Source organism: Emys orbicularis, chromosome 1 (assembly GCF_028017835.1).
Source record: "Emys orbicularis isolate rEmyOrb1 chromosome 1, rEmyOrb1.hap1, whole genome shotgun sequence".
NCBI classification, from domain to species: domain Eukaryota; kingdom Metazoa; phylum Chordata; order Testudines; family Emydidae; genus Emys; species Emys orbicularis.
Window position 1 is genome coordinate 208,743,091 of NC_088683.1, and position 13,141 is coordinate 208,756,231.

At 46.3% G+C, this 13,141-nt stretch overlaps 1 protein-coding gene across 2 annotated transcripts in view; it reads left to right on the forward strand.

Moving 5' to 3' along the window:
• Window positions 1–1,200: 1,200 nt before the first annotated feature.
• The window catches only part of ABCG1 (ATP binding cassette subfamily G member 1), a 75,333-nt gene continuing 63,392 nt past the window's right edge, over window positions 1,201–13,141 (forward strand). For both annotated transcript variants that reach the window (XM_065408058.1, XM_065408067.1), the window contains exons 1-2: window positions 1,201–1,242; window positions 4,768–5,011. In XM_065408058.1, coding sequence (XP_065264130.1) covers window positions 1,201–1,242; window positions 4,768–5,011 — 286 coding nt within the window. The remainder of the gene's footprint in view (window positions 1,243–4,767; window positions 5,012–13,141) is intronic.

Sequence of the window (13,141 nt, forward strand, 5' to 3'; positions counted from 1 at the left end):
CATCTATACTGCACCTTGATTGGGTGCATTTTCTTCTCCGTCTTGAGAAAAAACAAACAAGGAAAAAAGAACCCCACAGTGACTTTGGCAGCCCGTGCCTTTGATATCCCTGGCACTTAGAATCCCTGGCATTGGTGACAGAACCTTTCCAGCGGCATTTGTGGCACATGATGACAGTCTGCTCAGCATCAGCACCCACACATGGATTACTCACAGATTCCAACCCTGCCTCAGACTGTGTGGTCTCCTCCCCCCCCCCCCCCCGCCCCCCGCCCTCCGCCCTCCCAGACAAACTTACTTCCTTACTTTACAGGGGTGACGCCAGGATTAATCAATATTTCAATTCTTGGCTCCTCTGCATCTTGTGCTGATGTAGTAAGAAGTGGTAGCGCTTTATAATTTATCATCAGTAATCACTGATAATATATCCATACCCTATGGCATCAAGGGTGCTGGAACAATTTGTACAGTGCGGGTGTCGAGAGCCATTGAATCAAACTGTAAACCCTGTATATGATGGAAACCACTTCAAGCCGGGGGGCGGGTGGGGGGGTGCTGCAGCACCCCAGCACCCCAAGTTCCAACACCTATGCACGGCACAATAATATGGAATCATGGATCTCCAGTGCTGTTACAATACAAAGCTCTGCACGTGCTAAGCTTTCTTTTATTAATACACTTTGCCCGCAGCAGCGATGAGAACCCAGGAGGCAAGGAACTTGCTTTTCTTTGCTGCCCAGACATTGACCACCAAGTCCAGGGTCAAGGAGCAGAGGGAAGTGGAAAGCGTCCTCTGTGCATCCCGCTAGTGCTGCACCTAGAGGGTGCAATGCTGCTGGGGGGCACCCCTCACACGGGATGGCACTGTCCCCCACCCCCTGCCCTGCACGCAAGCAGCGCTGGAGTCAGAACAGGCAGGGACCAGGCTGGGAGGGGAGGAGAAGGGGCTGTAAAGCGCGCAGTTGCGCGCGCGTGGGGCGGGGCGGAGCCGCGCCCCGCCCGGACAGAGGCAGGAAAACAAGAGCACGTTTCCCTGCAAGAGGCCAGCCCCGCCCCTGCCCCTGATCAGCCAATCCGTGGGGAGGGGGCGGGACTAGCTGCCGGTGTGGGGCTGAGGCATCGCAGCCTGTGCTCGCATCGCGATTCGCAGCGCGCTACCTTCTCCCGCTGCCCCCGGAGCCCCGAACGCCCCCGCGGCACATGGCCTGTCTGATGGCAGCGCTCTCGGTGGGCACCGCTTTGGTAAGGAGATGCGCCCCTGCTGCGTGGCCCCGGACCCGGTCCGAGCGGGGCAGCCCGGCGGCAGCAGCGCGCTGCAGCCTGGGGCCCGCGGCTCCGCTGCCTTGGGACAGCCTCCCCCGGTGCAGGGCGGCTCTGCTGGTGTGCGAGGGGCTGGCACCGCTGGGGGAGGCGGTGGGATGTGGAGAGTCAGGCTGAGAGATCCCGGTGGAGCACAGCTCCCCAGCCTCGCCCTAGCCCGGCAGAGCCTTTCTCCCACCGGCAGGGTCGGAGCTGGGGGGTGAGCTTCCCAACTAAGGCCCCGCTGCTCGTCCATCCAGCCGACCCGTATTTCAAAACAGACACGCTGACAGAGAGGAAACCTCCCCCACTGACACACGCCGCCCGATTGCTCCTGGACAGCCCAGGAGGAGAGGGCAGCGTCCCCCGCCTAAGCGGCGCGGTGAGCGAGAATAATCCCCAGGCGGTGAGTTCCAGCGGTGCATTCCAGCAGGTGTCCTTAGGGCTGGGGGCAACATTGCGTGCCTTGGGGAGGGAGTGAGGATGGCCATCGGACTTCTCCAAAAGTGTCCCAGGCCAGCAAAAAAACCCAGGTCGATGGCTTCCAGTGTGTAGTAAGCGTTGCTGTGATGCCTTCCTTGTCTGTGAGCCTGGCTGCGATGAGTTAATAGCTCGATAACTGTTTTGTCTGTGTGCCGTGAGAGAGGGGATCTAGAGGAGGACACCTGATTTTTATGCAGACATAAACGAATGCCATGGCTTGGTAATTTAATTGTCTGTGCTTTCTAAGCAACTGGAGTGGCTGGTTAACCTTGGTCTTTGATTGTGTAAAAAAATCATGTAAAGAATTTATCTCAAGTTCTGGGGGTTGTTCTTGTGGCATAGTTATTGCCATTTCACAGGGTATAGGCTGGCTAGAAGTAGGCAGGATGCAGTGGTTTTTCATTTATAGCATCACGGATTTGAAGTCAGGGAGACACAGCAGGTTTTGACCGATAGTTACCTCTTGCCTTGAGCTCATCTAAAGGGGGGGCTTAGCCAGTCTTCTGAGCATGCTCTGTCCTGCACAACTGCATCCTATGATTTCAAAACAAATTTACTGAGGAACATACAAGCTCTCTAGCTCATTATCTAATGGGTTTTGTGTACGTCTGGTTGAATTTAACAAAAGGGAGATATTTGGAGAGAAGTTGGTTGGTAGAAGATAGACATTTCACAGTGCGAGACATGTAGGTCAATTTTACTGCATTGGATGGAAATGTGTTTATTGTTTTGCCTGTTGTGAAACAGAAGCAATTAAAAACCTCAACAGAGAAATTGGAAAATAAAACCATAGGAAACTGGTTGAAGGTGCAGGCAGAGACTTTGTCTGTTACACAAAAACACATTAATTGAAACATACGTCAGTTTAAAACAGTGGTTTTCAAACTTTTTTCTGGCTACCCAGTTGAAGAAAATTATTGATGCCCGTGACCCAACGGAGTTGGGGATGAGGGGTTTGGGGTGTGGGAGGGGCTCAAGGCTGGGGCAGAGGGTTGGGGTGCAGGAAGAGCTCTGGGTTTGGGGGAGCTCATGGCTGGCTGGGGCACGGGGTTGGGGTGCGGGAGGGGGTCAGGGCTCTGGGGTGGGACCAGGGATGAGGGGCTTAGGGTGCAGAAAGGGGCTCCAGGTTTGAGGGGGGGCTCAGGGCTGGGGCGGAGGGGTTACCTCTGGTGGCTCCTGGTCAGCGGTGCAGCCAGGGTGCAGAGGCAGACTTCCTGCCTGTCCTGGCACCGCAGACTGTGCTGCGCACCGGAAGCGGCCAGTAGCAGGACCGGCTCCTAGGCGGAAGTACGCAAGTGGCTCCGCAGGCAACGCGCCCCCCCCCCAGCTCCCATTGGCCGGTTCCCGGCCAATGGCAGTGTGGAGCCAGTGCTCGGGGCGGGGGCAGTGTGTGGAGCCCTGGGGCCCCCCTGCCTAGGAGCCAGACCTGCTGCTGGCCACTTCCGACACCGCGCTGCACCCCGGAACAGGAAGGGACTAGCCTGCCTTGGCCGGGCAACACCGCCGACAGGACTTTTAGTAGCCCGGTTAGCGGTGCTGACCAGAGTAGCCACAACCCAGTGCCGTACATTTCTGACCCAGTACTGGGTCGCGACCCACAGTTTGAGAACCACTGGTTTAAAAGACACTGTTGTAAATAAGTATCATTATAAAAATAGCTTGCTTGCTTTTATCAACAGATATGCAAATATATTTGTATTGTTTAGTAACAGTCCTTTTGTTAAAGAAAACAAAAACATAAATGTAGGACTTGAATCTGTGTCCATTGGCATCAACAAGATCAGGATCACTATCTCTTGGACAGGGCAAATGTTTCGGCCACTTACTTCACTGTAGGTTACAATTCTGCAAATCCTTACTCAAAGAGTGGCCCTTGCTCGCAGCAAGTCGTCCCTGCAAGATAGAATTATAGAAATCTAGGGCTGGAAGAGATCTTAAGAAGTCGGAAGGAGCAAGTAAACCTCCTAGACCATCTCTGTCCAACCTGTTTGTGGAAATCCCCTCACGGAACTTATTAGGTTCCCCTTCAGTCTTCTTTTCTCAAGACTAAACAATTGTGCCCAGTTTTTTTAAACCTTTCATCATAGGTTCCTCAGGTTAACAAATTTAGTTCTGCTCATAGGTGCCGACTTCCTTTGTTCCCCGAGGGGTGCTCGACTCCCGCCCTGCCTCTTCTTTCCCTTGCTTCGCCCCCACTCCATCCCTTCTCCCAAGCCCCCACCCCTGACCTGCCTCTTCCTACTCTGTTCCACCCCTCCCCCACCTCTTCCTGCTCCCACTCCTTTCCCTCCCTCCCCAGCACCTCCTGCATGCGGCCAAACAGCTGATCATGACGGACGGGAGACACTGGGGGTGAAGGGGAGGTGCTGATCAACAAGGCCGCTGGTGAGGGGAAGGCGCTGGGGGTGGGAGGAGAGGGAGGTGCTGATCTGTGGGGCTGCCAGTGGGACTATTTTTTCGGTGCCTAGGGTTCTGTTAGATCCTCTTTCGCATTATCCTGTTCATATTACATGTCATTACTGTCAAAGAAATTTGGTAGGCATTGCTGGATTCCTGACCAGTTTAGTTACTTATGAGCATGCATAAAACACCTTCTCCCCTCCCCGCCAGGAAATTTCGTAATCTGAGCTGACTTTTACCTCCAGTATTATGGATCATGTGTTTGCTACATTGAATGTGAAGTCTTCAAGAAGAAAAAAAGTGACTGGTGCTAGTGGAACAGTCTCGTGCGTGCTTTGCATGGCAGCATACGTGCTTGCTAGATTTTGGGAAACGGCCCCTTTTCACTGCTGACCCCTACTCCCTTATGCACCTGCCTATACACAGGCCACAGGACTCAAACCACTGAGTTCCTTTCACCTTTCAATACTAGTGTTCTGGATTAATATATTTTTAAGAATTATTAGAACAAACGAAGAAGTTTGATGAAATTTGTTGCCAATGAAGAGTTTCTGAAAAGTTTTGTTTCCTATTCCTATTTTCTAGAACGTCAGCAGTTCTTCTTCTGCTATGGCTGAGCCAAAGTCAGTGTGTGTTTCAGTGGATGAGGTGGTCTCAAGTGGCACAGATAACCAAGATGCTCGGTTGTTGAATGGACACTTAAAAAAGGTGGACAACACTCTAACAGAAGCCCATCGTTTCTCCTACCTACCCCGAAGACCAGCAGTGAACATTGAGTTTAAGGAACTATCATATTCTATCCAGGAAGGACCATGGTGGAGGAAGAAGGGTGAGGAAAACTAATGTTTTTAGAAGAAATATAAAGAGAAAAGGTTTTTACATTCTCATGTGGCCTGTGGTGGTAAATGGAGGTAGTGTGTTGTATACAGGGAAGCAAAGGCAATGAGTGGGGCCATCAAAGTACATTCCGTGTTTGTTTTTCTGGAGCATTCTCACAGCCACTTATTGCAATGACTCTTGATGTTTTCTCTGGTTCAAAATAAATCTGTTTAAGTATGCAAATAAATAGCTTAAATATAAAGTGATGTGTTTAACCAAGACTAAAATGACTATTTTGTCTGGCCTTAACATGGGAGAGCAGAAGGTAGGATGGGCACAAGGAGCGTTCCTCACCACTGTCCCTCTTTATCCTGCTCAAGGGACAAGCACAATAGGAGTCCCTGCTTTCGAGGCAGTGCTCCTTGCTGGTACCTTTGGGGATGAAGATCACCTCAGAGTGTGCTGAGAGGACCTTCCTCACCTTCAGGTGCTAGGCAGATGCACTGGGAAGTGGGGCCTATGCCATTCAATGAGACACTGCAGCCAGGGCCGGATTTCCAATTAGGCACGTGCCTAGGGGCATCGGCGTTCTAGGAGTTCCTAAAAGTTAAGTGGGTTAAAAAGTGTCATTTTTTTACAGAAAATACGAAGGTCAGCTGTAGGCAGAGGGGACGCTGAAGATGCCATACCTACGGGTACGTAAAGTGTAAATCCGGCCCTGACTGCAGCATAGATGCTACCCTTGTGTCCTGGAGAGCTGGGGGTGGGACTGTACCTTCTGAAGCACAGTCCCTCCCGGAGTTCCTCATGGGGTGGTACAGTTCAGAACTGCTGTCAGCTCCAGCCAGTGCCTAAATGGCACAATCTGAGCCTAACAAACCAGTTCTAGTCACTGAGGGAGTTTGACTGAAACAGTAGAAATAAAGACTATGATTAAAATTCATTCTAGCTAAACTATTAACCCTGTATGATCCCTTGGCACTTATTATTCAGATGACAAAGAATTTATTCTTGGACAGAGTTCCAAATTCAATTTAGATCTCATGATCCAAGTAAATACAGTATTACAGGGTTGCCAAATCTGCCTAGTCTACAACCTCATATGTTTCTATCCTATGTATAGGACAAAAGAGAAGGCGTTTACTGGCAAATGGTTAGGTTTTGAACTCTTTCCGAGGAGTGAGTGTTTCAGCGGTATAGTAGCACACAAAGATGAGGGCAGAATGTGTCTCTTAAAATGTGTTGTTTGAAAATCTAGCCCATAATATGTAGAAATGTCAGCTCATCCATGTCTCTTGGCTGTTTTATCATTCTTTTTACATCCTAACAATGTATAAGGAGAGAGAACCCATGTGGTTGGTCGTTCTTGATAGGGCCAGATCCTGAGAGATGCTGAGCACCTTCTATTGACTTAAGTGGTGTACTCAGCACCTCAGGTTTTTGGCAGAAGTACTGTGAGGTAAATTGTGAACAAAGTGTTGGTCCTACCCCATGTGCAGCTAGTGGGCCCTGATCCTAGAAAGGAATCTGCCCACATGGAGTGCCATTGAAGTCAAATAATGAATCCTACTGAAGTCATTGGGAAACTAAGTGGATATAAGGGCCTGCCTGCATGGCTGCTTCTGCTAGATCATGGCCCATATTTGTGGGCCCATGTTTGTAAGCATATTGGCCAGCTGGTATATCTCATTGAAATGAGGAACTATTACTACAATCTCCGACTGAAGTAGTTGTAAAATATGACTCTGAAGTATCCCAGAATGTATTTATATCCACTGCAGCTACAGCAGCGGTTTATTTTATCTGCTATGCCTCCATTATTATTCCCCCACTTCAAGACCTTAAGTCCAAGTCTAAAAACATGAGCTCAAAGACAGGTGTATTTCTATTTCTGTCTAATAAATTGTGCTCAACAAACAGATTGTGGGTTAGTTGTCCAGAACACTTCAAAGGTGATGAGTAAAACGGGGTAAAATCCTGGTCCTAGTGAAGTTAATGGCAAAACTCCCATTAACTTCAGTGGGGCCAGGATTTCACCCTTAGTTCTAATATATATAATGGTTTACATATTCAAAGCAATGTATACATATTTGGTAATTAGTCGTTACAGTGCTTCCATGAGGTAGGTAAATATTCTCATCTCCATTTTGTGGATGCAGAAAAACTGTCATAATGGGCCCGACTCTCCTTTGCCTTGCACATTGTTGGTCTTTTGCACTTACGAAATACGGGCATAAAATGCTGCCCATCAGAATAGTAACATTTTCCATCCACTTTGCACTCACTTTGCAAAGGACTACACAAGATGCAAGGCAGAGGAGAATGAGGTGCATTGCATTTTCTAGTGAAGTTCTCTTTTCTTCATAAGATTAGTGGTCTCTTCGAAGGGGCAAGTAGGATGTATAATATTCCCAGTAGCAGACATTTCTGGAAGGAAATACACCCAAGAGAAAATATTGAACTCTTTAAGGAGAGCTTCACATACTTAAATGCAGTCATTACATTTCCACAAAGAACTGTTTCCTGTAGAGTAAATTGGTATGGTTGTGTGCTTTGGTAGGGTATTATCTATTTATCGGAAATAACAAATGTGCTGTTGAGCCATACCAGAGACAGAGGTTAGTGAAATTTTATATGACACTTCTTGTTCTCAATTTAAATCTACCTGTCTTTGGGCGTGTATCCACTGGTTTAAACATTCTTCTTAACATTGTTTTATAAAATGTGTTGTCAGATAAACAGAATTCCCAGGTACCAGCACGCCAACCTGGCTAATGTACCAAGTTTTAATAATCTAGAAATGTCTGGGGTGAAGAAACATCATCACGTAAACTCTGATCCTGCAAACACCTATGTCTGTGAGTAGCCCCTGCCCCACTGTTCACATGAATACAGTTACCCACATGCATACGTATCTCATCCCCCCCCCCAAAATCATTACTTCTCCTTTCCTCCCCACTTACCACAGAAGGTATTTTTGAAAGCTATTTAATGTATTTAGTAGAGCTACATGGGAGACAACAATTCCAGCAAGTTTTGAGGTTTCAAATTTTGTTTTGTTCCTCACTGGAATGAAAACAAGATCTTTCAAAGATTTTCACAAAATGGAATTGAGTTGAAATGTCCCTTTTCAGATCCAAAACCTGAGCTTTTTGATTCAGTTTCTCTCTCTCTCTCTCTGGTCAGAAATGAACAGAGCACCCAAAAAAGCCTCCCGGATGAAAATTTTGACAAAATGGCATATTTCAATTAAATTTAATTTACAGTAGAACCTCAGAGTTACAAACACCTTGGGAATGGAGGTTGTTCGTAACTCTGAAACATTCATAACTCTGAAAAAACGTTATGGTTGTTCTTTCGAAAGTTTACAACTGAACATTGACTTAATACAGCTCTGAAACTTTACTATGCAGAAGAAAAATGCTGCTTTACCTTTATTTTTTAGTAGTTTACGTTTAACACAGTACTTTTTTGTCTGTGCTGCTGCCTGATTGCGTACTTCCGGTTTCAAATGAGGGGTGTGGTTGACTGGTCAGTTCGTAACTCTGGTGTTCATAACTCAGAGGTTCTATTGTGGTTGAAAATGTTCCAACGACCACTTGTATTTAGCTTTTAATAGCAATGACTATTTCAGGGCAGGACACTTCATGGAGATTAAAAGGATGCTATCTACTTGAATTCTTTTCAATTTAAAAAAAAATCATTTTTCTAATTGAACCCCGATGTTTACTTTTAAAAATGCCTAAAATTTTTAAATGATTTTCTGTTCACCTTCTGAGGTTTAAGAGCACCTTTTGGGTAAACCAACAGCATCGTTACCAAACATGCTCAGGCTTTTGCCTCTGCTTCTTCCCTTACTGAGCGCTTGCTTCCTGGCAATTCAGTTTCAGTTCTGCAGCTGCTGTTACTGGTATGCATCTGTTGCTGGCCCTAGGGAAGAACAGTGCATGACAGTGATGTCATCACACTGGTGTGTGAAACAGAGGGTTAGTTTCTCTGTGCACCTCTGTGCAGGGCAGCTACAAGGGGCCATTTGCTAGTCCACAGTCCTGATGTTGGGCTTGCACTTGCTTTTTCCCTGACATATCTTAGACCAGCCTCAGAACTGCTCTGAATTATGCCAGCTGCCAATGGGTCTCAAGGTCCATTAGACTTGCTTGGGATCACCAGAGCACAGAGGCCTTCAAGCCACACCACAAGCTAAAAACACTAGGGAATAGAAGATCAAAAACTGAACAGTCTAACTCAGGGGTCGGCAACGTTCGACACGCGGCTCGCCAGGGTAAGCACCCTGGCGGGCCGGGTCAGTTTATTTACCTGCTGACGCGGCAGGTTCGGCCGATTGCGGCCCCCACTCGCCGCGGTTCGCCGTCCCGGGCCAGTGGGGGCGGCGGGAAGCCGCGGCCAGCACATCCCTCGGTCCGCGCTGCTTCCCGCCGCTCCCATTGGCCCGAGACAGCGAACCGCGGCGAGTGGGGGCAGCGATCGGCCGAACCTGCCGCGTCAGCAGGTAAATAAACTGGCCCGGCCCGCCAGGGTGCTTACCCTGGCGAGCTGCGTGCCGAACGTTGCCGACCCCTGGTCTAACTGGTCTCAAATGAAGACACTGACCAAAAAGCTGCTTCTTTGTTTGAGGTCTGTGGTTTCTTTGCTGGGGTTTCTGCAAAATAGAACTAACTCTGTGCAATAAAATAAACAGAGTTTACGTACATTTTAAAAATAAATTATGTGAGAAAATACCCTGAGTCTGTGTTACCAATTTCTCCTCCGTTGAGAAACTAATGCACTGCAAAGCCCCATAAGCTACAGCTTGGCAAAAAGGCAACAATGAACTCCACGCATAGCTAGCTATGCTGGTTGGGATTCCTCATGCTGAAGAGATCTTTTGCTGGCAAGATATGTTGGGTTTAAGTCTGCTTTTACACGAGAAAAGTGCAAAGTAACTCACCTGCAGCAAAAAAATCAGGTCTAGGAAGTGCAGATGACTAATTAAAAAAAACAAACCGTGAAACTAACTAAACTGCTGTCAAATGCACAAACTAAAAAGAATAGAAAATAATCTCTTTGAATTCTAGTCAGTCTTAGGTGTTACTTGTAGCAACAACATGTAAAAGATTTTTAGATGTCAATGAGATTTTTCAAATTGATGGTGTTCATTTAATAGCTAGCTCAGAAAATTTGTTGCAGTTTACCTAGATTTATCTTTCTGCCTGGTTTTAATGAGAGAAACAGTTAACATTCAGTGAATGCTCAAATATGAGAGAATATAGTTTCCTTGCAAAGAAAAATCTATGCAAACAGGTTGTATAGGAGTTGAAAGTCTTAAAAAACAACAACCAACCAACCAAAACAGTAAGGTAAAGGTAAGGTTAACGTCCAAACCTACAAAAGCGGTGGCATTTTGTGATAATGCTGCCATTGTGTTCTATGTTCAGCCACATTGTTCAGACAGTGAAACCCATATTGCATGTAACATCATATACTTTTTATAAGATCCAGTGAGAACTACAGCTCTGCATTACTTGCCATTAACAAGTAAATTAAATACACCATGGCTGCCTTTAAGTCAGGATGTTTCTTGTATTGATCTGTGTCCCAGCTTTAACATCTCTTTAATATATGTATTAATTTTCCTTTTCCTTTTTTCGTTTGGCTAAATGTCTGTAGAGGGACTCACTTTCATTTACAAAGAATTACATGACAAATGCTGCTTGTCGCAAGAGACTCATTGAAATGAGTGGAATGCACCATTAAGAAATCCATCATGAGATAGTCTGGGGGTGACCTTGGGCCAGATTCATCCCTGATGTAACTCCCTTGAAGTCAGTGAAATTATGCTGGGAATGAATTTGGCACACAAATACTTAATCAAGCAAATGGTACCTCTGACCCGTCCATTTCAATGGGCATTTTCATTAGCACAGGAGTTTGGAAAAAGGTGTAGGGTAAGATTTTTCAAAAGCACCTTAATGACTTGGGAGTCCCACTGACTTTCGGTGTGGTTTAGTCAACCACTAAATCACGTTGGCACTTTTGAAAATTTTGCCCGTAAGGTTTATAGAGAAAAGTCTCTGATTTTCACAGTGAAATAGCTGTTCGGTTTTGAAGGATATAGATTGTGGAGTGAGTTAGTTCAGCTCTGGAGGCTGCAGGGATCAAATCCTGATTACTCTTCTCCACCAGTGAAAATGAGTTTCATGGTTTGAATCTGGCCGCTGCTTGGGCACATCACAAAACTATTATGCAGTTAAGTGGGACTCAGAGTCTGCTTAGCTGAGGTCCAGGACTGGTGTAGAGGTGTTGCCATATTTTGGAATGGAGGTGAGTTGGCAGAACTAGAGGAGGGAAACTTGCACAGTACATGCACACACTATGATTTGTTCAGTCCCATGCTGGTTGTCCCTCATTTACCTTTTAAGGAAAAATCCCTCTGCCATGTCAAATATATTTTCTCAATATAACAAAAGCCTAATCCACAAAGTTTGAGGACTATCTGTAGGCAAAATTTTGATTTATTTTTTTTTAACATGCAACTCCTTGTTTTGACTAGCGTTTGAACAAAAATAAGGTATGAAATAAATTTCCACCCCGAACTCTGATACCTCAATCTAGATTTAAAAAAGAAAAAGAAAAACCCAGGTTAACCAATTTAAAGAGGGAAGATTGATATTGGGGCTAATAGACTTTATACTAAGTTTCAGTCTAGTGCTTTCTGAAATTAAATTTTTCTACCTCATAAATCAGGGTTTCCAACAGAGATGTCAACTCTTCTGCTGTCATGCCCCTCTCATTAAAAGCACCATGAAGAGAAGATTAGTTTACCTTAATAAAACACATGTATCTAGGATCAGATTATGGCTAGCCCCATGCAGTAAAGGGGATTGTCACAGGGTATGCACACCCCATCCCCTTTTAGGGCAGGTCAGGGTTGTGATACTACCATGGTTACAGTCTACCCACCTATCCGTAGGCTGAGAACAGCACGACCCAGTGGCTGGAGTCAGTATGGCTGCCTTAGGAGCCAGGGCTGTATGGCCTAATAGAATAAGGGGCCGCCACACAGTGCGGGTGACGGCCGGGGAAGGGGAACCCAGGCCCTCCCTGCTCCACCAGGTCCTGGCCCAGGGCCCTGTTAGCAGCAAGAGAGGTCACCACCCAATCAGCAGGGATCCTACTGCAACATGCTGATTTTCCTCAGGTTGGAGATATCACTCACATTGCCTCCCTGAGCCACTTACTACCATGTCTCCTGAAGCAAGGGTCCATACATTGGTCTCCGAGCCCCTCAGTGTAGGTATCTCTCTGGGATCTGGGATTCTGACTGACTGGTTGGCCAGCCACAGGCACCAGGTCTCTGTTCTGGTCCATGGGATCTCTAGTTCCCGCAGTCAAGTGCTGAAGCAGCTCCTGGGCGGGAGCCTCTACCAAGCATCCTCCTTCCTCGGTGGTCAGCCTAGAATGAGCTGGACTGCTTCCTTTTAAATTGAGGCAGCAGTTGGAGCATGCCCTGCACAGTTTGAGGGGCCGGTCTTCTGCCGCCCATAGGGTTAGGTTAACCCCATTCTTTCTTGGCTAGTGTGGGGTATGTACACCCCGTCACAGGGATGAAAATGCTATTTTGCCCTCTCACCCTTAACACATGCATCTTTACTTTATTTACAGTATTTGGTTTTATATATGCACTAAAAATGGACACCATCTACACTTTAAGGCACCTTTGACATAACTTAAGATCCCATGGAAATATCGTTCCAACATAAGTCCAGGATATCCTCAAAGGAGATAGTGATAATTTGCTTCTCAGAAATCCCAAATAACTCAGGTTTTACTTTTTCTAGTGCTTGTCAGTATTCATGGTTAATTAGGCAACCTTTTAGTTGGAAATTTATTTTCTCCTTCACTGTTTTCAGTGTTGTAATGACTCATTTGCACCAAGTTAGAATGCAGGGGGTGGTAGAATTTGCTCTTTAGTAACCTATTAAGAAATGGGTTTTAGCCAGTCAAAATGTAATCTTTCTAAAAACTGTATTTTTATTGACTTGGTTAATATCAATACAGACATCCATGCTCTGTAAAATATGTGATTGTTAACTTCTGTTTTTTTGGTTTTTTTTTTTCATGTTTCAGTAATCCCTGTGAT